This window comes from Protopterus annectens, chromosome 2.part1 (assembly GCF_019279795.1).
Source record: "Protopterus annectens isolate FY-2018-M chromosome 2.part1, PAN1.0, whole genome shotgun sequence".
Lineage (NCBI taxonomy): Eukaryota > Metazoa > Chordata > Ceratodontiformes > Protopteridae > Protopterus > Protopterus annectens.
Window position 1 is genome coordinate 362,706,807 of NC_056729.1, and position 23,328 is coordinate 362,730,134.

General features: G+C 38.3%; 1 protein-coding gene across 1 annotated transcript in view; it reads left to right on the plus strand.

Moving 5' to 3' along the window:
* The window catches only part of PROM1 (prominin 1), a 1,709,767-nt gene that overhangs the window by 1,467,510 nt on the left and 218,929 nt on the right, over positions 1–23,328 (plus strand). The window contains 1 exon segment of the mRNA XM_044062202.1: positions 23,193–23,282. Within this exon segment, the coding sequence (XP_043918137.1) occupies positions 23,193–23,282 (90 nt within the window).

Genomic DNA, 23,328 nt, shown 5'->3' on the forward strand with positions numbered 1-23,328 from the left:
CCTCAAGCTAAATGCTAAAAGTGCATAGTCATCCCTTTGGGAAAAACAAGGTGCCCACAAATTACCACATAGGTGGTAATCCATTAAGTATGGAAGAAGTAATTAGAGATTTGGGGACCAATGTAGATAGTAATCTCTCCTTTGATAATCACATTGCCAAAGTGGTTAGAAAGACCTTCTATATAGCCCACCTTATCATGAAAGGGTTTGCATCTAGATCAAGAGAGGTCATTGTGCCCTTCTACTCGTCACTCATCAGGCCCATAATTGAATACAGTGCCCCTTTTGGGATGTACCTTACCCGACACCTGCAGCTACTGGAGAGACCCCAAAAGTTCCTCACCAAGAGGATCATGGGCTACAAACAGATGTCCTATGCAGCTCGACTAAAGAAACTCCAGCTCTACTCAGTTGCTTACTGCCTACTCAGAGGTGAATCTATGCCTGACGTACAAAGCCATGTCAAACCGAGAATTAATGGACATGCTCCACCTCAAAAAAAATCCAAGTCCCTTAGAGCTACACGCTCCAGGGATCTAAACTTCAGCACAAAAATAAGTAGGACATGCTGGAGGGATGGATTCATTTCCCAGGGGCTCCCGTCACTCTGGAATAGAATCCCAATTCATGTTAGACATAGCCCCTCGCTGACTCTCTTTAAGCGAAATCTGGACGCGTGGATGGGAAATCGCAAATTCACCCCTGGGATCTCTTCTGTGTCCCTGCTAGACCGAGGCACAGTAAACTAATCTTAAAAGGGTACTTTCTGTGACCTACTTTACAGAGGCACAGTAGGCTAATCTAATAGGGAGGCAGAAGCCAAATACACTCTGGCTAGGCATATAAATGCCCTAGGGCAGATAGCTTAGTATCTACCTATGAACCTAAGAGCTGAGAAAATCAGATCAGTTGTTTTCATTTGCTAACAACAAACAAGGCCTTTCAGTTTCTAAAGTAACCTTGTCAAAATGGTTGGACACCATTGCCTATACTTACCATTTGCGACAAAAAGATCTTCCAGCAAGACCCAAAGGTCATTCAACCAGGTCAGTAGCTACTTCGGTAGCTTATCATTCTAGAATGCCCATAGATTCAATTTGTGCAGCAGCTACTTGGGAAGATCCTCATACATTCATTTCTCATTGCAAAGTAGATGTGGTCTCCCGGGACAGGGCTTCCTTTGGTTCCACGGTTCTGAAGAGTCTGTTCCAATGAGCCACCCAGGATTGAGGTGCTAGGGTCGCTGTCCCATCCAGCAAGAACGAAGACGAGATTGGACAACTTAACATAAAGAAGTTATGTACCTACCATAGCGTTCCATGTTAGTTGTCCTTCATCTCACCTTCCTTCTTGTGTCCCTCCCTCCTTCCCCCTTCCTTGAGGATTGAGACAAGTTTTTCAATGGTTTCACTGGCTAACTTGTTTTGTTCTTAGTTGCTTCCCAAGCAAACCATGACAATTTGCTGTATATCCAGGTTTAATAATAATCGATTATCTTCTATGATTATGTCTAGTGTGGGCATTCTGGGATAAGGGGTAGCCTCGAGCCAGTAAAGAGCTCTCGAGCTATAGAAAGTGGCCGAGTCAGAGCTGAGGATCGGCTCCGAACCCATCCAGCAAGAAGGAAGGTGAGATGAAGGACAACTAACATGGAACGTTATGGTAGGTACATAACTTCTTTTTCCCCACAATGTGTCCAGGCTGTTCTTAAAAATATATAAACTAGTACTTGCTTTAATGTAATTCGGTAGTCTATTCTGTGCATCAGCTATTCTCTCAGAGAACCAGTTAGTACACTTCTCATACCTATAGAGCCTTCTACATAAGTTGTCTGATGATGCTGTAGTACTTTTTGATAACATTCCCAGAGATAATTTTTTCTAAATGTCCTATAAATCTGAACAAAGATCTCCTCTTGTATATCTGTAAGAGACGCTGTACAAGTTCATATATTTTAGTCTTTCATAATAACTTTAATTTTCACATCCATGGATGCCTTTGGTATATTTCTGCTGTACTCTTTCCAGTTTACTCATGATTGTTTTCTTATAAGGTTTCCATATTGTTATTCCATACTCAAGTTTGGGTCTAATGTAACTGCAACTGTTTAATGACGTCATCATTTCTGATTTCCTAGACTTTATAAATCTTTTTGTACAACCTATAGTTCTATAACTATCATTAACCAATTGGTTGATAAGATTAGAAAAATCTCAAAGCTGGATCTGCCAATATACCAATGTCCTTAAATGAATCTACAAATCTGATATTGTCAATTTTTCATTTAGTCTTCACATATGGGTTTGGATCTGACTCGGCCGTTAATAAACTCGTGGCAATCAAAAAGCTCTTGGACACCTTCCCTTACCCACAATACACTGTTCCCTGTTGCCTCAGATCTTGTTTGCAGCTTCGCAAGTATGTGGTCTACCGTTTTGCTCTAGGGTTTTCAGGTGATATTTAAAAATATATCTACCCATTTTTTTAAGCTAACTCTTTCTTGAATAATGAGTTCATAGGTTCACAGATTAATACTAGGCTAACTGCCCTAGCTAATTAACCCATGTGAGAATCAAGCCCAGCACCTTGTGTCTGTAAGGTCCACCTTAACAATTATGCCAACTTGCCACAGAGTTTAGTCCCTTTCCTCCCCGCCTTTCTTTCTAATCATCCTTGCCTGAGTAACCATGTTTTTTAGGTTACTTTACCTTCCTTTCCCTCTAATATACTCTTAACAGTATCTTAGTGACTATTGTTAGCAGCTTTCCTTTTCCTATTTAAAAAAAAAAAAATTAGAACTTCTCTTGTGGTGCACGTGTTTATGTGGGTGTGGCTACATTTGTCTGCTCTGAGACTGTGCCTTTTTATTGCACCATGGCTGAGAAGCAGGATAAACCCACAGGCTTCAAAAAATGTACAAAGTGCAGTCACAAGATGCCGTATAGTGACTTGCACACACTGTGTTTACTGCCTAGACCCTCACCACCTGCAGGAAGACTGTTCTATTTGTCATTCCTTTAACCAATGAGCCCCGGTTGGAAGAAAAATAAACTGATTCTGAGGGGTTTATTACCATCATCATTTAGTGAGGCCATTTCTGGTTGTCCCCCTAAATCTATGGCTAAATCAAGGTCTACTCATTTGCGCTCTGCTTCTGCTACCTCTAAAAGTTCCGATAGAGGGAATAAGATACCTTCCTCTGCTCCATTAGACCCCTTAGTGGCAAGATCTAAGCCTTCCAAGCCCTCGCACTCCTTGATTCAATCAGGGTCTTCGGTGCCGAGTACTTTCTCCTTGGCTCTGGCTCCTTCGTCTCCGAGGACAAGTCTCAGAGTTCTCAGGTCCGATGCACCTGGTGACTTGTGGTTTACATCCGAAGATCTCCTTTGTCTTGTATCGAACGTTTGTTCAGAGCTCTTCAGCCTTCTTTGAGCCAGAGCGAGCCTGGTGGACTTCGGATGCAGTCAACTCCCAGACCTTCTGAGCAGTCTACGCACCTCAGGGCTTCCATGCAGGTGAGCTGAGCTCCAGCTTCAATCCCGGGTGAGTTGTCTTTGGAGCTGGAGAGGACTCCTTCCTGCAAGCATGGCTTGTTGGAGATGGACTCCTTCTGCACTCGAGAAGTCAGCTTTTGGGGCTCTGGAGAGGGCTATAGCTGCCTCTGCAACTAGGAAGTCACCATATCCCTCTGATCCTCAGCCCCATCTACTCCCACTGCGCACGTTTTCTGACCAGGCATTCCACAGGGACAGCAGGACCTTAGGCCTCAAGATAACCATCGGTTACCCCTGCCTCCTCTGATAACTCACCAGACTATCCCATTGAGAGGTCCCTCAGACAAGGACCTGCAAGCAGAAAAATTTGGACGCATTGAGGAGTCAGCCACAAAAGACACTGACCTTGATGAGAGAGAAGGATCCCCAAAGTCACCTCCTGAGGATGTATCCTTTGGGGACATCTTGGAGATCTTGCAACAGAGAGGTGGCTGACATTCCAGTAATACTTTACCTCAGGAGTCAGTGTACCTGGTGGCCTTCAGATCCCATCTGTCTATCTCCTGGGTCACTCTGCCCACCAATGAGCTCATTGAGTTGATCACTCGACAGGCATGGAAGGATTGTAATAAAACAACAGCTAATGCCGTTCTTCACTGTGTAACAGAATACAATGAAATCAACCCATCCCTTTATACACATTCAAATTAAATCACATGACACAGCTTAATTGTTCTGTTACATACTGAAGAAGGGCATTAGCCTGAAAGCTTTGTAAAGTATTAAAACATTTTATTACAATCCTTTTGAGCCAAGCATTTCCTTCTACTGGGATTTTCGTCTGCATTCGGGTTTTACTTGTTCATAATGAAGGTTAACCGCTTTGCTGGTCCTGCTGCTTGTTTCTTCTAGACCAATTCTGGATCTCAGCAGACTAAACAAATCGGTTCAAAACCACACGTTCTGAATGGTCACCATACAATCCATATTTCCTTTTTTGGAACAGGATGACTGGATGTGCTTCACAGACCTTAAGGATGCATACTACCACATAGCAATGGACAGGTGATCCAGAAGGTACTTAAGCTTCCAGCTGTGGCAAGTAATTACCAGTTTAGAGCACTGCACTTTGGTCGCATTACAGCCCCTAGAGTGTTCACCAAGTGCATGGCAGTGGTAGCAGCTCACTTGAGATGACAAGGATTCCGGGTGTTTCCCTGTTTGGACAACTGGCTCATTTCTGCCCCGACCAGGCATCTGCTTATTTGGGCAAGAGATTTTGTTATCCAAATAATGTACAAAAGTAATAAATTACAAAGTCACACTTGACTCCACTCATACACTGGAGTTTATTGGAGCAATTTTGGACACAAATCAGATGATTGCAAGACTCCCACAATCCAGAGTACTAATGATCAGATGACAAACACATAAGCTACTCCAGAACAAAAAGATAATCACTCATCATGTCTTACAGGCTCTCAGCTCAATGGCGGCTGCTATAGTCTTAGTCCCGCTGGTGAGATTTCACATGCATAAACTTCAATGGTTTTTGGCCTCTCAATGGTCAATTATTCACCAGTCAGTGTCTTACCAGATATTAATTACAGACATCTGTAGAACAGCCCTATCTTGGTGAATTCATTCAGATCAGGTAACACATGGCCAACCCTTTGTTCCCCTCACAACCTCAGGCCACAGTGACCAAGGGTGCTTCCCAGATAGGGTGGGGGGACATTATCTGGGGAAGATGGTTCAAGGCAACTGATCTTCCAATGAGGCCAATTTACACATAAATGTTCTGGAGATGAGGGCAGTGCTCCTTGTGTTGCAGAGCCTTCAAGCTGCTGTTTCTCTGGGAACAGTGGAGATTTAGTTCAGTATGCCTGTAGTGTGGTACATAAACAAGAAGGAATCAGATCATACCCCCTGTGTCTAGAAATGCTCAGTGTGTGGCAATGGGCGATCTCATTCGACCACTTTCTTGTAGCAATGCACATCCCAAGAATGACCAGCTTGATTGCGGACAAGTTGAGCAGATCCATTCTAGTGCCTCAATGAGTGGTCCCCCAACCAGAAGATAGTGGAAGAAATTTTTTGTAGATAGGGCCAAGCCTGCTGCAACCTCTTTGCATCCCCTCTAAACAACAAATGCAACAGTTATCTTGCCCTAATTCCCCCCTACTGGGGAGTCCCCGAGAGATGCTGTCACACATGATTGGTCTGCTGGTCTCCTTTATGCATTTTCCCCATACCCCTTTGATTCCCAAATTTCTCCAGAAAGCAAACAGGTGGAAGAGAACAGTAATCCTCATCGCTCCGTTTTGACCTAAACAGATATGATTTCCATTCCTTTGGCCTCACTTATGGGAAAGACCCTGGATTCTGGAACCCACTCCAGACCTTCTGTTGCAGCTGACAGGAATGATTTATCACAATCTGTCCAATCCCAAGCTTATAGCTTGGTTTCTCCAATTCATTTTATAACAGACAACCTATGCTCCCCTCCCCAGTTTGTCGTATTTTGATATCTCATAAACAATCCACTCAAAAGCTGTATAAAAGCAAATGGAGAAGGTTTGCAACCTGGGCTCAGCAACATGATGTAGATCCCTTCACAACTCCTATTCAATCCATTCTAGAATATTTAGCTTACCTCTTGGACAATGGGGCAGCAGCCTCTACTACTAAAGTACAGTTAGCAGCTATCTCCATTTTTCACTTTGGAAAAGATAACTTGTCACTGATTTCCAACAAGCTTTGCAAGACTTTCTTAAAAGGGGCTTTATTTTTATTACTGAGCCCTCTCCTCCTTGGGATCTTAACTTGATGCTGTGTTCTCTAATGCAACCCCTATTTGAACCTTTAGTGACATGGTAGACCATTTTCCTAAAAGCCTTTACTTTGGCTAGAAGAATATTAGAAATTCAGGCATTATTTTCCCAACCTCCATACCTTATATTTCATAAAGACAGGGCTTCCTTGCGCACCAACCCTTCCTTTTTACCTAAAGTTGTTTCTGAAACTAATATTAATCAAATCATTAACTTGCCCATGTTCTTCCCTAACTTCACAAATAAAGGTGAATATGTACTGCATCTGTTGTATGTCCGTAGACATTTACGTTCTTACCTGCACAGGACAAAAGTATTTAGGAAGGCAGATCAGTTGTTTCTTTTTCCGGTGCTAGGAAGGACCTGCCAGTGTCCAAGATTATTCTAGCGAAATGGCTGTGTAATTGCATGACCTTTGTCTACACCAAACAAGGTATAGCCCTCCCTAGACCTGTCTGAGCTCATTCAACCAGGGCCATGGCTACTTCAGCAGTTTTTCAGGGTAATGCATCCATGGATGAAATTTGTGCAGGAGCCACTTGGGCAAATCACCATACCTTCATCACTCATTACAAGTTGGATTTGGTGTACAGGGGAAGAGCCTCCTTTGGTTCAATGGTTCTGTGGAATATTCTTCTGCGAGTCCAACCAGTATGAAGGTAGCTGGAGACTCTGTCCCATATGAGAGGAAAAAATTGACTATCAGATAAAGAAGTTATGTATTTACTATAACATTCCATCTGTATTGTCATTTTTTTTAATTTCTCCTCACAACCCTTCCCCTCCAAGCCCCCAACCTTTGGTTTATGGTAGAACAGGAAGTATAATTTATGCCTCCTTTTATCTTCTCCATACTCCAGAAATGGTCTCCTTACAATCCTCTCATATAAAATTTCTTTATATATTTCTTCTTTTGGGGATAACCCTCGCGACAAGATCTGAGGTAACAGGGAAAGGTATGTTGTGGGTAAGAGGAGGCATCCAAGCGCCTTTTGGTTGCCATGAGCTTAGTAATGGCTGAGTTGGATCTGATGGCTTGGATCCCAACCCATATGGGAGGAGAAATAAAAAAAATTTGACAATAACAGATGGAATGTTATGGTAAGTACATAACTTTTTTTTTCAATCATTGTGCACTGTGTTAAATATTCGTAGGTTAGTATTCACCTTTCAGTTTGTCTCCCAAATCTCATATGCTTAGCTTTTGATGTGTTTAGCAGCATATTATTCTCATGTGACCAAATGGTCAGTTTAGTCAGGTTATTCTGCAGATATGCCTTATTTATAATGCAGGTAATCAGTTTACCCAATTTCATGTCATCTGCATATGGACTGCAGAATACCTCAGATGAAAAAGTTAGGTCAGAAAGATGCAATCTAAATAAGTAAGGGCCTAGGACAAAGACCTGTGGGACGCCCTGACTGTAACCACAAATTTCACTTGTCCAATTGCTGTATGATTCTTGCCATGTCCTATTTGTAAGCCATGCAGCTATCCACCTTATAAAGAGTACATGGATGCATAGTTCTAATTTATTGATCAGTGTTTTGTGTTTGACCCTGCTGAATGCTGAAGTTAAAGCTATATAAATTACATCACAGCACACAATTTTTCATTCATAGCTGTTATTATATTGTTATAGAACATCATGTTACAGGTGGTAAATAGATCTATTTTCAGCATATTCATGCTGATAAATGGTTTCAGGTCCCAACATATCCAAGTCTGACAACAACTTATCCAGTTTTACCTTCTCCATTATTTTTCCACAACATGAAAGTAGACGTAAGGGTCTGTATGACTCTGGGTATGTCCTACTCCCCTTTCCATTAAAGACAGGTTTAATGAGCACATTTCTCTAATTTTAAGGGATCTCCCCATATTTATATGACCTAGCAAATAATAGATATAATGGTACTGTGTAAGTTCGTGCTGAAGTGTTCTCAGGTCATTGTTACTAATTCCGTATCCTTGCAGTGCTTTGTTTGGATCCAATTTGTGCAGTTCTTTTTCAATATAATCTAATTTGATTCCAGTTTCGGCGGTTAGCTGGATGTTACTAGGACAACTTACAACGCCATTTGTGGAGCAAAACTGTTTTGCATAAGATTTTGTAAATATATCTAATCTGTTGTGTGAGAACACATTTTAGAATCTACACAGAGTTTATCAATGTGCATGTCTTTACTTCTATCTATTTATTTAATTTGTCATTTGTTACTTCTATCTATTTATTTATTTAATTTGTCATTTGTTAATCGGGTTGGTCCAGCTGAGCCAAAGGCCCGTTTTCAGTGGAGACCCAAGGAGAAAAGTTCCTGGAAATAAGATATGAACATGCATAGATTCAAAAAACAAAATGTTAACATGCATAAATTCAAAAAACAAGAATATGACATAGTTATATTATACATTGAAATGCAGGAATATTTACCTAGTATATCGTTGCACATATTTATAGTAACAGAAGTTGCATAAAAAGTATATACAAAAGTAAAGGTGCTGAGAGAACAGCAGATGTGAGTTTAGAAAAAAAAGAGTTCACCCTAGTATGATATAATATTACAGAAAACAGAATTAGATTGGTAATAGACTCATGATATTGTTTCTATTAACAGAGTATAGGTAGTAGAAGGCTAAAAGATTTAGAGTTATGACAGGTGTGTGTGTGTGTGTGTGTGTGTGTGTGTGTGTGTGTGTGTGGGGATTAAGTAGGGTCCTGGCATGGGCAGAAGCTAGTATTAAGAAGGTAGTTTTTAAGTTCAGTTCTGAAGCGGGTCGCACAATTAATGTTACAAATATTTGGTGGGAGATTCCTTCCACATCTTATGTATTTATAAAAAGTTTTCCTGTTATGCTCAATATCTTTATATAAATTTTCTTCAAATTTTTCTTGATCTTGTCTCACATTATGCTTAATTTGTTTGTCCAGCTTGTTTATTTCAGTTTTCAAAGTTGCAGTTTGACATTTCTTCAATTTTTTATTTTTGTCTCTTACCTTAATTGGTTATCTTGTTCTTATGGAAATATAGCCACCTGACAATGTATGCCTAGATCCTGATGAGCATTTTTTGTACTCAAGCAAATTCTGTTTCAAAACTTTCCACTTTCTATATGCAGGCTTATTTCCCTCGAGTCCCAAGTGCAGAAGCTGGTGTAATGGGCTTTTCCCTAAGTAGAGCTCTTGTAACAGGCCTTTATCAACTCCTAAAATGAGTGAGCCTTCTTCAGTCACCTACTCACATCACTTGTATCTCTTCGTCAGTTTCTCCAATCCCTTGGATGCTTTTGAGCCCATGTTCTCTTGGACATATTTGGGGACAAAAACGTGTACACCTTGAAACGGTTTGCACATCATCTCTTCTTGCTACCACAAAATGTAGTTGTAGAAGAGTCTGAGCTGTTGTGCACTATTTTGTTGTAGACTAGATGCAGGGTTCCTGATGCTGCCTCTGCCATGTTTATGTTGAAAATTGCTTCTCAGGCTACATTTAGTAGAACTTGTACTTTCTCCCTGAGGCTGAGTTTTCATGCAATGCTCGGGTATTGAGTGTCAACTCAATTAGCCTATCATGGAAGAACTCTACAGTCTGTGGAAGGCAGGACCAAACAGTTGTCTCATTTAAAAGGACTAGTAGGCAGAAATCATCTTCTGGGGAGATGTAAATATAATAAATCATTTTTCTCTTATGGTGAGGACATTGCACAACTGTACTTTTCCTGTGAATTCTAGGGAAAAAACTACTGAGCTTCAATTTTATATTTCTCAGTAATGTGTGGCATTGACTAAAATCCACCATGACAAAAATAAGAGCAAGAAAGCTCAGTGTTTAAAGTATTGTTGGCATTCAGCAGGAGCAATATGAATTTTGTGAATACTCGTGTGTACTGGGATGGATTTATTGTTTTTTAAGCACCTTTACCTATATATTGAGTGATAATTTAATAAAGAAACATTAACAGAAAATAAAGCAGATAATATTAACATTTCTTTTTAAATATTAACGCCAAAAGGAGAATAACTGCAAATAACCCACCAGATAAATGCTCCGTCATACAAAATAATCAAAAATATATTCAAAATGTAACTGCTGTAATGAAGCAACCAGGCAGTCCACAACAAGTAGAAAAACGTAAAAAAGATGTTTATTACAGATGTAAATTGATGAGCGCTTTCACTAAATAGCTTCTTCAGATCAAAACACATTTCGAGTAGTCCCATTTACTTATATAGACATTGGAATCTTTTAGACCAATCACAAACATAATCTAATTAGTTCTGTTTAAAGCAACATCAGAAAAAAAGTAAAATATTCAAATAGAACAAAGTAGGACCTTTTTATGCATAAAAACAGAGGAAGCACTTTCAAACCTCATAAATACACAATAAATATAACTATAAAATAAATTATATATATGCATAAATTGTATATGTGCATACAAAATGCTTAAGAAACATATTTAAAAAAATATATATATAAAAGTATGCCAGTTCATATTAACTTGCATTACTTAATATTCCTACGCTTTCTCAATAATGATTTAATTGAAGCCCTTTCATTCAGCCCACTGCCTCTATCCACTCTAAGTATGATTACCCAGCTATTTTCTCTGTACTCTGTGTGATTCCTGATGTCACCTTCCTGGATGCTGGGAGCAGTGACCTCGTGCTCTAAAAGTAAAAAAATGTGTATCCCCACATCGTGTCACATGCTTAGCCAGGGCATTATGATCAGAATGTTTTCTGGTATGATAGACATGTTCCCTGATCCTATCCCTGAATGCTCTATTAGTTTTGCCAACATAAAAAGACTGGCAAACTTGGCACTCAGCTAAATATACTATATTGGAAGTTTTGCATATGGCATCAGCATGTAATATAAATTCCTTGTGGAGATCAGGATGAAAGAATTTTTCAGAAGTGTTAATATAACTGCAGAAATGACAACTCCCACAGAGGTTCGTAGAGCCTCTGTTATTATATTCCCTTGTGTTATGCTGATAACAAGTCTCTTCAAGTTCTTTCTATTCTTATACAGAAAGCGAGGTTGTTCACTAACTATCCTTTTAATATCTTTGTCCACTTGCAAAATGGACCAATTCTTACTAAATATTTCAACTAACTTTCTATTGTCTAAGGTATAAAACAAAGGGACCTTGACCAGAGTGTAACTATCCAAGTTATTACTGTGTACATGCTCGTTAATTGGACCAAAATAAGGTGCCGCTATACCTTCACGTAAAGTAGGAGCATCATGTAAAATATTAAGTATCTCTTTCTCCCTATACCCTCAAAGTCTGTTTTTTAGTTTTTCCATTTTTCCGAAAAACAGTAATCTGAGGGATTCAATCTAGATGCCTATACACCTTGGCCTCTAATTAAATTCCTAAAAATATACCCAGGATGCATACTAGATCTGAATAAGAGAGAATTTCGATAACATGGTTTCCAAAAAACACCTGTATTGATGAGAACATTTCCTAATGTTTCAATATATAGATCTAAATATTCAATACGTGAAGAGGACCAATTCATGGTAAATTTCAAACAATGAGTTAAATTATTCATCGTCTGATGAAACATATCCAAATCATTGGTACTTCTCTCCATAGGAAGGAAAAGGTCATCGACAAAACGTTGATAAAAAATTACATGTGTTGTGAACTCCTCTGTACCAAAAAGTATAGTTTCTTCCCAATGTGCCAAAAACATATTTGCATAACTGTTGGCACACGGAGTACCCATGGCCACACCATTTCGTTGAATGAACAGTCCATCATTGAAAATGAACAGATTATTTTCTAAAACTAATTCTAAAAAATTAGTAATAAGATCTATCTGTATCAATGTAAAATTACTATGTGTCAAGAGATATTCATGCACATACTGAACCCCCAATGCATTGGGAATTACAGTAAAAAGTGATTGTACATCCAGAGTCACCAACACTATCTCCTGTAAATCATCCTCATCTTTCAAACACTCAGAGATCAATCAGAAATTGCTTTGAATCCCTAAGAACAAATTTATTCCTATTGATAACTGGTCTAAGATGTTTCTCTATATAAACAGAAAGGTGTTCAGTGACCCAGCCCCCTCCCGCCACAATTGGTCTCATGGGTGGGTCAAACGGATTTTTATGAACCTTTGGCAACCCCTGTATTATTGGTATAAGGGGGTTCTTGACAACAAGGTAGTCCAAAGTTTCTTTTGTGATACCTCCTTTATAAATATCAATCAAGGTATTGATAACACATTGGATGATCGCATGCACTTCCTTGATCGTGATTTTATTATAAAACTTATCATTTAATAAGTTTTCCATAGATCTGATATAATGTATGGTGTCCATAACAATGATAAGTCCACCTTTATCAGCGGATTTTTATCGTTATAGAATCATTGTCCTGTAGGTGTCTCAGGCTATTTTCTCTCTAACTCAGATTATACTTCCTATGGGAACCAGAAACATTTTTATCATCATAATACTTAAACAGTTCATCTTCAGTGAGTTTCATATATGCATCCACTAAGGGATGATTTGATGGAACAAAATTACTTAGACTCGTAAACTTGTAGATCAGTTCTGTTGGTGCCTGTTCTAGTTGTCTATCGGAATCACCATACAGAAATCTGAGCATGATGTTCCTAATTGGGGTAAGGAGGGTGGCCTAATGGGTAAGGTGTTTGTCTTGCAAACACAAGGTGCAAGGTTTGAGTCTCACAAGGAATAATTGGTTAGGCTTGCAAGGACAGTTAGCCTAATACTAATCTATGATAATTTTTTGTTGGGTGGGTGGCCTAATGGTTAAGGTGTTTGCCTTACAAACACAAGGTACAGGGTTTGAATTTCACAGGGGATAATTGGGTAGGCTTAAAATGGCTCGCAAGGTCAGTTAGCCTAGTACTAATCTATGAATATAAAACTTTAAGATCCATAACTGTTTCAGTCATTTTGCTCTTACAAGTCGGAATAAAACTTAAACCTTTACAAAGTGCACACTCCTCATCTGGGAAAAGTGAATATGAAGAAATATTGTAAACTATTGACTCACGCCCATCCCCCACATTTTCTTGAGGGTTTGATTCGGAGTATATTCGCCTGAATGTTTGCGCTTTTGACGCCCTCGACTCATTGACCCAGTTCATCTCCCTCCCTTGTCCGTTCTGACTGGTAAAGGAAAAGAAATTCCCTCACTAATATTAGTGATGTCAGTATTTACAAGTGACCTGTTTGACTGACTGTTAAAAGTTTTAGGTCGAACAACTGGTTGTAATGTATGTGTCTTAAGTGGAGACTTTGAAACCCTTACTATGGGATACAAATTCTCTTCTTGTTGTTCCGGTACTTCCTGTAACTCCTGTACATAAATACCATTTAAGTCATTTGATGCTAAATTAACATCAGGGCCTGAGGTAACTACAGTATTTGTTATATCAGTGCCTAAATTCTGTATAATATTCCCTCCTGTTCTGGAATTACCAGTATCACTATGTACATGATTCACTTTAACAGGGGTTTCTACTACATTGTTAGTCACAGCAGTTACATCTCCAACATTTGTAACAGACCAACCTGGTCAGCAGTCTCAACATTCTGTCCATATCTGGGCCACATAAAGACGTGATCCAGTTTAAAATCATTAGTGTCCCTTAGTATTTTGTTCTTCTTCTGTTGTAGCAGTTTGCTCTCAAATGCTGCTATGCCATCAAGTAAACTTTCAAATAATGGATTAACTATTCTGGCAGCAAAGTTATTAACTATAAATTCTTGTTTTTCCTTTATCATGTCTGTTAGCTTAACCCCTTCAGGTTTAAAAAAGTCGACAAGCAATTGTAAATACTTGCCGCTTACCTCCAAGTTAAGCTGTTGCCAGCGTGTTAGCAATTCTGGGTAATATGTTCCTTGGGTGGGCATATTAAACATCCGTAGACCGTGCAGCAAATCTTCTTATCCAAACAATATTGGAAGTGATATTGCTGAGCCTGTAGCCTCTTAAGTTTGAAAAAAATCTTTCTCCAAATCATCCATCAGTTGCTGTAGCCATTCTAAATCGCCAGTTACACTTCCAACATCTTCACTGGTCGAGCTCAGTTCAAATTGCCAGTTATTTAGTAAGAATTGGTCCATTTTGCAAGTAGACGAAGATATTAAAAGGATAGTTGGTGAACGACCTCGCTTTCTGTATAAGAATAAAAAGAACTTGAAGAGACTTTTATGTTATCAGCATAACACAAGGGAATTTAATAACAGAGGCTCTACAAACCCCTGTGAGAGTTGTAATTTCTGCAGTTATATTAACACTTCTGAAAAATTCTTTCATCCTGATCCTCCACAAGGAATTTATATTACATGCTGATGCAAAACTTCCAATATAGTATATATGAATTCCTACCTTTTCTTAAACCTCACTCCTCCTCTTAGTGAACATTATTTTGTGTGTATTGTTCCCACAATTTCTATACAGTTTATTTCATTGTAATTTGCTCCTTCCCTTTTCTAAAGACCCCTCTTCCAATTATTTTATAATATTCAGTACTTAAGTGTATAGTTGGTTTATACTTTGATTTCCATTTTCTAATAATAGTTTTATTTTGGAGCCAACAAATTTAAAATTAATAAGGCCTTGCTATGTTTAGGAAATTGAAATCCTGTGTCCCAGCTCAAAAAAATAATTTCCTTAGTTACATCAATTTCCTCGCACAATATTTCTGACAAAGTACTCTGTATGGAATTTTTAAAATCTGCCAACTCATTCCACTCCAAAACATTTGTTCCCAATTACCTCTTTCTTCCCCACCACACCTACAACATTTGTAATCTACCTGAGAAAAAATTCTTTGAAGTCTGCTTGAGTTATAAAATACCTATGCAGATGCTTCCAAAGATCCTAAACCTTGTGGTCTTTGTTTTATACTTGGGAGCCATACATATGCCCTCCCATTGTTCTCTTGTAAATTGCTTTTCAAGTCTCCCTTCCCAATCATTTCTAACCTTCTGTAATGGATTTTTTTATAGTTGTCATGCCATATTTTATATGCCCTACTAATTATACATTTTTTAACAGCAGGTTCTATAGTAGATTCAACTAAAAACTCAACCAGAACAGGTCTTTCACTTAGGATTCCCCTGTCCCTTTTGCTTTGCCAGTATTCTGATATCAATCCCTAGTAGTGGAAGGGGAAGGCAGTCTCTAGCCTGCAGTCCAAATGTCATCTTGGCCTCATCCCACCGTATGTATCTTTCCCCTTAGTTATTTGCTCCCAGTTCCGTGGTTCCTTTGCCAGTTTTCTCCAGTAAATTCCATCCCCCTCTTGCCTGTTATTTTTACCCCTACTTAGTCATCCCTATTGACAAAATATCCTTTCTCTATTCCCATGTGGGCTTAGCTCTTAGAGTACTTTCTGCTACTTTATGAATATAATATTCTGTATGATTGCTGCTGTTTGTCTTAAGGATCTGCATCCTAAATCCCACTCTCTCTCTTTCTTGAACTCCACCCCCACGCACTTCATCATCATCCCTTTCCATTCTGCTTTATAGCCTTCTGCCTGTGTTATGTATATGAGGGTCTATATTACCATAGCGAAACTCCTTTTGAGCGAATACCAAAACACCGACACGAATTGTGTGAACTGTGAGAATACCGAACGCGCTAAACCGCAAAATTTTAAATCTCGAAATGTCATAGTTGGCCAACCCCACCACCCGCTATATACTACCAACCCAAACAAAATAAATAAACCACATACATACACCAACCAAACCCTACTTCTAACCCTAAAGTAAAGCATCAAAACCCTACATCTAACCCTACACTAAACCCCACATAGACAATTATCTATGCACTATCCTTAACCCCAAGGTCCGTAACTACCGCACACTTCCCCTACAAAAATATAAACAAAATAAATAATCCACATACATACATTTACAAAAACATTAAATCTTACATACATTAACTATCTATGCACTTACCGTAACCCGCACCCTAACCCTAAGGTCCTTAATTATCGCACACTTACCTTATGGAGCTATACCACAGACGGCCCAACCATGGTAATTCGACATTTCCAAATTCGTGGTTTTGGACATTCGCTGTAATGCCGGTTCACACAATACATGTCAGCGTTTAGGGTTTTGCATAAATGGACTTTCGCTCTCATAATAGGGAACCGTATATGAGCCTTAACTGTGTATCTGTAAAATATCTCTTCAAACCTGGTAATCCTAACCCACCTTGTTCTGTTGGAAGGATCAACTTATCCCATGTAATTCATTCCCTCTTCCCCTCCCAGAAAATTCCTTTAACATTTTATTATTGTTCACAACTTCTCTTCTGGTTCATAAAAAATATACCTGGCCCATATACAAGACTAAAGGGACTAAAAACATTTTCACCGATTTGTATCTTACTATCCACAGCCATAAACAAGAGCTTCCAATTTCTCAGTTTTTGTATTATCTTTTGTTTAGTTTCTTCCTACATATCCTTAGCTGCCACAACAGAAGCCTTTTTGATCCACTTTCCTAAATACATATCTTATTGTGTCCCAATAAATATAGGTGTTGCTGAACGAATTTGCATGTGGGTTCATAATTTATGGCTATATTCTTTGTTTTATCTTCATTAATTGTATATCATAAAAACGACTTGACACGGTCTCAAAATGTTCCTCAGCACTGAGATGTTATTTTTTGGATTTATCAGCTACAAAATAATATCATCTTATTTTTTGCCGGTGGCTGTAAATATAAAGCAAACAAAGGGGATAGAGGGCACCCTTGCCTGGTTTCTCAGTTCAAATACAAATTATCAGAGAGGAACCCTCCCACTTTAATTCTTGTTTCTGATTCTTCATATATACTCCTACTTAACCTTATTATTGTATCAGGGAATCCAAATGCTTCTATTAACCTACTCATAAAATGTCAGTATACTCTGTTGAATTTCTTCTCTGCATTAAGACCTACTAACAACCGTGGTATTTTCTTACGCTCTGCTTCCCTCTAGATCATCTTTGTTCTTTTAATGTTGTCAGATGTTTGGCTCCCCTCCGCAAACTGCACTGATCCATATCTATCATTTTGGCCCAAACCTTTGCCATTCTTTAGAAAGTATTGACATAATCACTTTATAATCATGGTTTAACATTGAAATTGATCTATATGGTGGGTTTGATGGGTCTTTACCATCTTTAGGTAATATAGCCACCACAGCTTTTTGTCAAGATGTTGGTGCTTTCCCTCCTTTTAAAATGCTTTTAAATAAAATCTTCCAGATCTTTGTCACTTTCTTCCTAATCTCCACAGGAATACCATCTCTACCTGGAGACTTTGTAGATTGGTTATACATCACAATTTTTTTTAACTGTTACTTGTTGATCCCCATCCACCTCTAACCTTGGCATATTTATGTCTCCGTAAATATTTTCATTTGTGCTCTTTCTTTATTTCCACATTTCTCTGCTTTATACAAAGTTTCGTGAAATTTCAAAAATATCTCTAATGTCTCTGTAGGATCTGTAGTTCATTTCCTTGTTATAGGCTCCTTAAGTCTGGGGACAACCCTTTCTATTTTTTGTTGCCTAACTTGTTATGTAAATGTTTTTGTGCTAAGGAGTTCTCAAGAAATAGGTGCTAAACAGCAGTGTTTCTAAACTCATGCATATTGTCCAGATTTTCTCTTTAGCAATCTGCTTTTGTGCCTGTTCCTGTTTTGTGAAATTCCTCTTATTCTGCAATACTTTAACCTATGTCAGCCCCTCTTAAGTAATTCCTACTACTTCTTAACCATATCTCTCTTATTTCTACCTTATTTTTAAACTCCATTTTATCCTATTCACTAGCTATTGATTTTGAAAATATTTATATCTTCCCTAATAGCTCTTGAACAATTTCTACTACCCATTCCTTAAATTATTTTCTTTGTAACAGGTAGGTGAGAAAAGGCCAGTGTCCCATTTTTTCTGTCTTAGTTTATCAGTACATGATCTAAAACAGTTATTTCCCTTATATTTCCCTTCTAGACCCCTCTGGAACATCCTCACTATTGAAAATCAAGTTACAATCCCCACATATAAATAATATACCTTGCTGAAAGTTTTTTGTGGAATATAAGTACATGCCAGTGTAATCATCCTCCCTTGTTAATAGCCCCTTACTACTACAAATCTACCATTATTGTCTTTTTCCCCTTTTCTATCACTGTTGGAGCCCCTCTAACAATTAGTATAATTATACTCTTTTTCATTTGTCCCTGATATTCTGATGAATATCCTTCCTGAAATCCTTTCTTTGTGAAATTCACATGCTCATTTCTTTCCAGATATATCTGGAGAATTATTATTTGCACTCTGCATTTCTTACCATAATTCAGTACCCTTTCCTTTTTGTTTATACCTGTAAGGCTATTTGCATTTCAAGATAATATGGATAATGTGGCCATTATGATAAGATGCCTTTCCCACTCATTATACATCTCATTTTTTTCAGTGTGCATTTCTATTTTTTTTTCTTTCAGGTTCACTAAATTCCTTTACTGCTGGCATCCAGGCATTGCACTTAGTATCCAGTAACTGAAATTTACTCAGGTTGACAGTATCACTGCCTCATATTTCTCAGTTTCTTTTTTCACATTGAGTGAGCTGAAATTAAACTGTTGATCAGTGTGCAGCCATCTTGGAAGTCCCGGGTGGATTTATTCTTGAACTTGAATACAAGTTGTTAGGAAGGTGGTCAAAGCATTGGCAGTGCAATAACCATAAGGCAGTGCATTTCTTGGTGAATGTGATACTGCAAAATTAGTATAAGTAATTTCTCATTCACCCTGCATATGTTGGCTGTTTTCACTTCACTGTTTGTATCAGTTTTGTTTTAGCCATAGTGGAGTCTTGTTCTTGCTTGTTTACAAGTTTGATTTGACTGTTGTCTAAAGTTCAACTCATCTGTTGTGGATTGTGTGGGTTGAGTAGGTAGTACTGTTTTTAGATAAAATTTGACTGAATACTGATTTGTAATAATCCATAAATAATGCATAAGTCTACAGGTAGATATGTGTTAGTATCTGTGAAAGTGAACATCCTGCAGACCCACATTCATAAAACTTCAACATTTGAGGCTCACTTTTAACCTGTCCTCACACATTTTAGCATGGTTCCTGTTTTGCAGTCTACTGCTGTAGAATCCTGAATAAAGTCATAGAGGGGGATTTTTTCTACCTGCACATGTGATGCTAATGTTAACCAGTTTTATGGATGATTCATTTTCTGCCACTGCTTTACCTGGGAACTAGACTGGATTTTCATTCTGGTGTGCTGCAAACACTTAAAGGTATACCTGTGCATAGATGGAAAAATGAGTATAATGCATTTATGTTTCTGAAATTCTTTTATGACCTAGTAGCTCTCTAGTTAATAGTCTTTAGCTCGAGAGAATGCTCAGAACAGCCTTCATATAACACGGGGTTTAGGGATAAATGGACCTGCATAACAATGATCACATGCTACTGCAAAAGTTACAGTAAGCTTAACTAAATCTGTCTTGTCTACCTAGCTGGGAGAATGAGGTTTTAAAATGAAACTTATGTACACAGAGGTTAGCACTGCTGCTTCACCGCACCTTGTCTTCCAGTTAATTTCTCAGCCACGTCCCTTCTGTTCAGGGTACATATGTCTACCTTGTGTCCATGTAGGTTTTCTTTTAGTGGTCTAGTTTATTCCCACATCACAAAGATAGGTGAATTGGATATCCTCCAGACTGCATGTAGTTGAGTATGTTTGGGAGACTGTGGATATGCTTCCTGCAGTAGCTGTCATTTTCTCTGCTGTACGTATATGCTAAATGCCCAGGTAGGGTCCAGCTCTCATTTGAGGCCAGATGAGATTAAATAAGTGATTAGAGAAGGAATGCATGAAATGAAAATTGCTGCACGTTTTTCATTTGTATATCTTTGTTACAGATGAGAAGCTTTGAAGTTAGAATATGTTACGCAAGTATGACTGTGGTAGAGGAGTGGGCAGCAGTGGTGGCTGGTGACTTCAAATGAAAGGGGGGCTACAGGAGACAGCTGAATGGGTAGTGTCAATGGAAAGGGGTGTGACCAACTAGGAAGGGGCAGAGCTATGTTCAAAAACCACAAAAACTTGAACTTTAATTAAATACTCTGCCCAGGGTGCCAAACCGTCATTATGAGAGTCCAATCAAGACAAAATGAAGTGTAGAAGAAAAAAATATTTCAATGCATTGGTTACATGACAGCTTACTTAATATCTAGATGGAAACAAAAAGGTTGTGAGGTATGAAAAAATAAATTACTTTTTAAATACATTACTGGAATGCCAGTCAAAATCAAAAATAAGAAAACAAGCAACACAACTCAAACCACTTCTCCTTGCACTGCAGTTCTAATTATAATTTATATTTAGCTTTATAAAAGTACCAAGTAACATGCTGAAAGTAGCAATCTCTGTGATAACCCCACTTGTAAAAATGTTTCTTATCCAAAAAAGACCTACTGCCTGACAACAACTATCTACTTGTTTCATAGGGAAAACATGATCAAAGTAAATAATGAACAGCAAACAAGAAACAAGCTCAAGATAAATTGCATAAAGGATTGCTGCACAGGTTATGGACCACACATGATAGATTGGCATTCTGTTTAGTTTACGGGTAAAGCCTACAAAGATGACTGCAAGTCTCCAACAAATGTAATGAGCTTCTGAAAATACTGTAATCCTGTCCTTTATTACAAATACTGTCATATGCATTTCAATATCTAACGCTTATAAATTGTCTAGTTATATAAATATACTCTGCATGGCAACAACAAAAAAGCTTTCAATGTTGTCAATTCTTTAACAGTATGCTTATTAAAGCTTACTTGCATCTTACAGTCTCAGACAAGCTTACCTGATGGTCATTAGAACATTGCTACTTAAACACAGAGCAACAGGCACTGCAACAACATGCATTTTCTGGATAATAAGCATAAATCAACAGTATAAAAATGACAGAAAACCCGAACATTCTGCAAAATCAAGGACAGATGAAAAGCCACTGTAGTACTTGTGTCTACCTTGGATGGGGGGGATACTCTGCACACTTACACTGCATAACTGCTCCTTGCCTTGCTTGGACACATCTTAGAAAAAAAAACTTAGAAAATTGCTAGAACAAAAGGTTTTGTGTCACCATGTACTTTCTGAAGAATATGAAGTATGGAATTCAATTGTCTGTCATTATTTAGTGAAGTCACAGTCCAGAAAAACACAGATTTTATGAGGAACAGAACAAAAATATGAGGCAAAAATCTGAACACTTTTCAAAAGTGGTGGTGATTGGGGGAATTCAGGTTCTTGCTACCTGCATCCAAGGTACAGGGTTTGAGCCTGAGTTATTCTCTCTAGCCACCAGGTATATTTAACTGGAGCATTTCTCTCTCTCACACACACACACACACACACACACACACACACACACACACACACACACACACACACACACACACACACACACACACACACACACACACACAGTCCTGTTACAAACTTCAAAGTCCTAGCACTCCATTTCCCACGAATGCAAACTTCAAAGTCATTGGTCCTGGGAACGCTGAGCATGCATGCTCTGAATCTAGCCTGCCGTCCAAGCATGCATGTGCTAGCTGCAGACATTGCACAGAACTTTCCAAGCTGGTACAGCAGTCCTAGTACATTTTAAGACATTAGGGCAACCCCTAACCGGGATAAGCCGAAAAACACAACAACAACAAGGTCATCCCCTAATACATCATTAGACATTAGGCCATCCCCTAATTCATCTTTAAACATTAGGTCATCCCCTATTATTGTGCTTTTAGAATATTTATATTGCAGAAACAATAGTTTGAAATAATCTTGTACTGCAGCAGTATAGTTGTAGAGGGAAAGAGTTTTATTTCTAGCTTAGCACCTCATCCGCAATGTTTCCTTTTTTCATAGCACATAAATTCTGTTATGCTGAGTGTGGGAAATAAATCACATTTGCATATGTTGCTGATAGGATTTGTTTGGTTGTTCAAATTACAGACATAAAGTGAATAACTGTAGTTTGGGGCTGATCCCTGCATATGTAGATCTTATTTATGTTCAAGCGATATGAAATATGCTTTGGCAATTAGACATACGGACACAGGTATGAGATTAAAGTACTGACCCTTCCAAAGCAGTATCAGTACCTCCACAAAATAAAGTAATTATCTTCAAAGTATAATGCTAAAACATGTAGGTTTCCAGAGACCACAGAGGAATCCTGTGTATGTCTGTATGTAACAGGAGTTGTAACCTTCAGTAATTTAAGAATGCATTTATTTCAGTACTGGTACATCACATCAGTCTTTACAACCTAAATAACAAAACCCAAGACGCACAATAACAACCAGGTATTGTTAAGACAGATGGTTCTGCATGCAGATTGGGACAAAGAAAGCAGTTCATACAGTGGACATAATATTGACACTTCAGTATCTTAATGATGTAGCAATATTAACCAGAAGGAATACTACACCACAACTGCTATTTCGTAGCATGCCTGACAAAAAATATGCATGCCCTTTTTGTTTATTGCACACTGACTGAGAATATTGTAAGATATTCACTTATCGCTGATGCTTCTACAACTAAACGTTATAGGAATTTCATGTATTATTACTTTAGGAAGGCCTGAAATTAAGCTATGAAATGTAAATATTTGCTGACTACTTCACTTTTACTAATGATAGCCAATGATATCTTAAGGGTATTTTTAGAATGCAAAGAATATGGTACAGTTGTGCGGCTTTCAGCTTGACAATGTCTAACCCTTTTTTTTTTTTCTTTAGATTTCTAAGGAAGTTGCAGGATGCAAGCCTGTTGCAAATGTAGTAGACACTGTGGACATAATTGCATGTAGTTACATAATGGACTCGATGGTGAGTAAAGCACTAGTACTTCCCTCTTTTCCTTTTAGTCATTTGC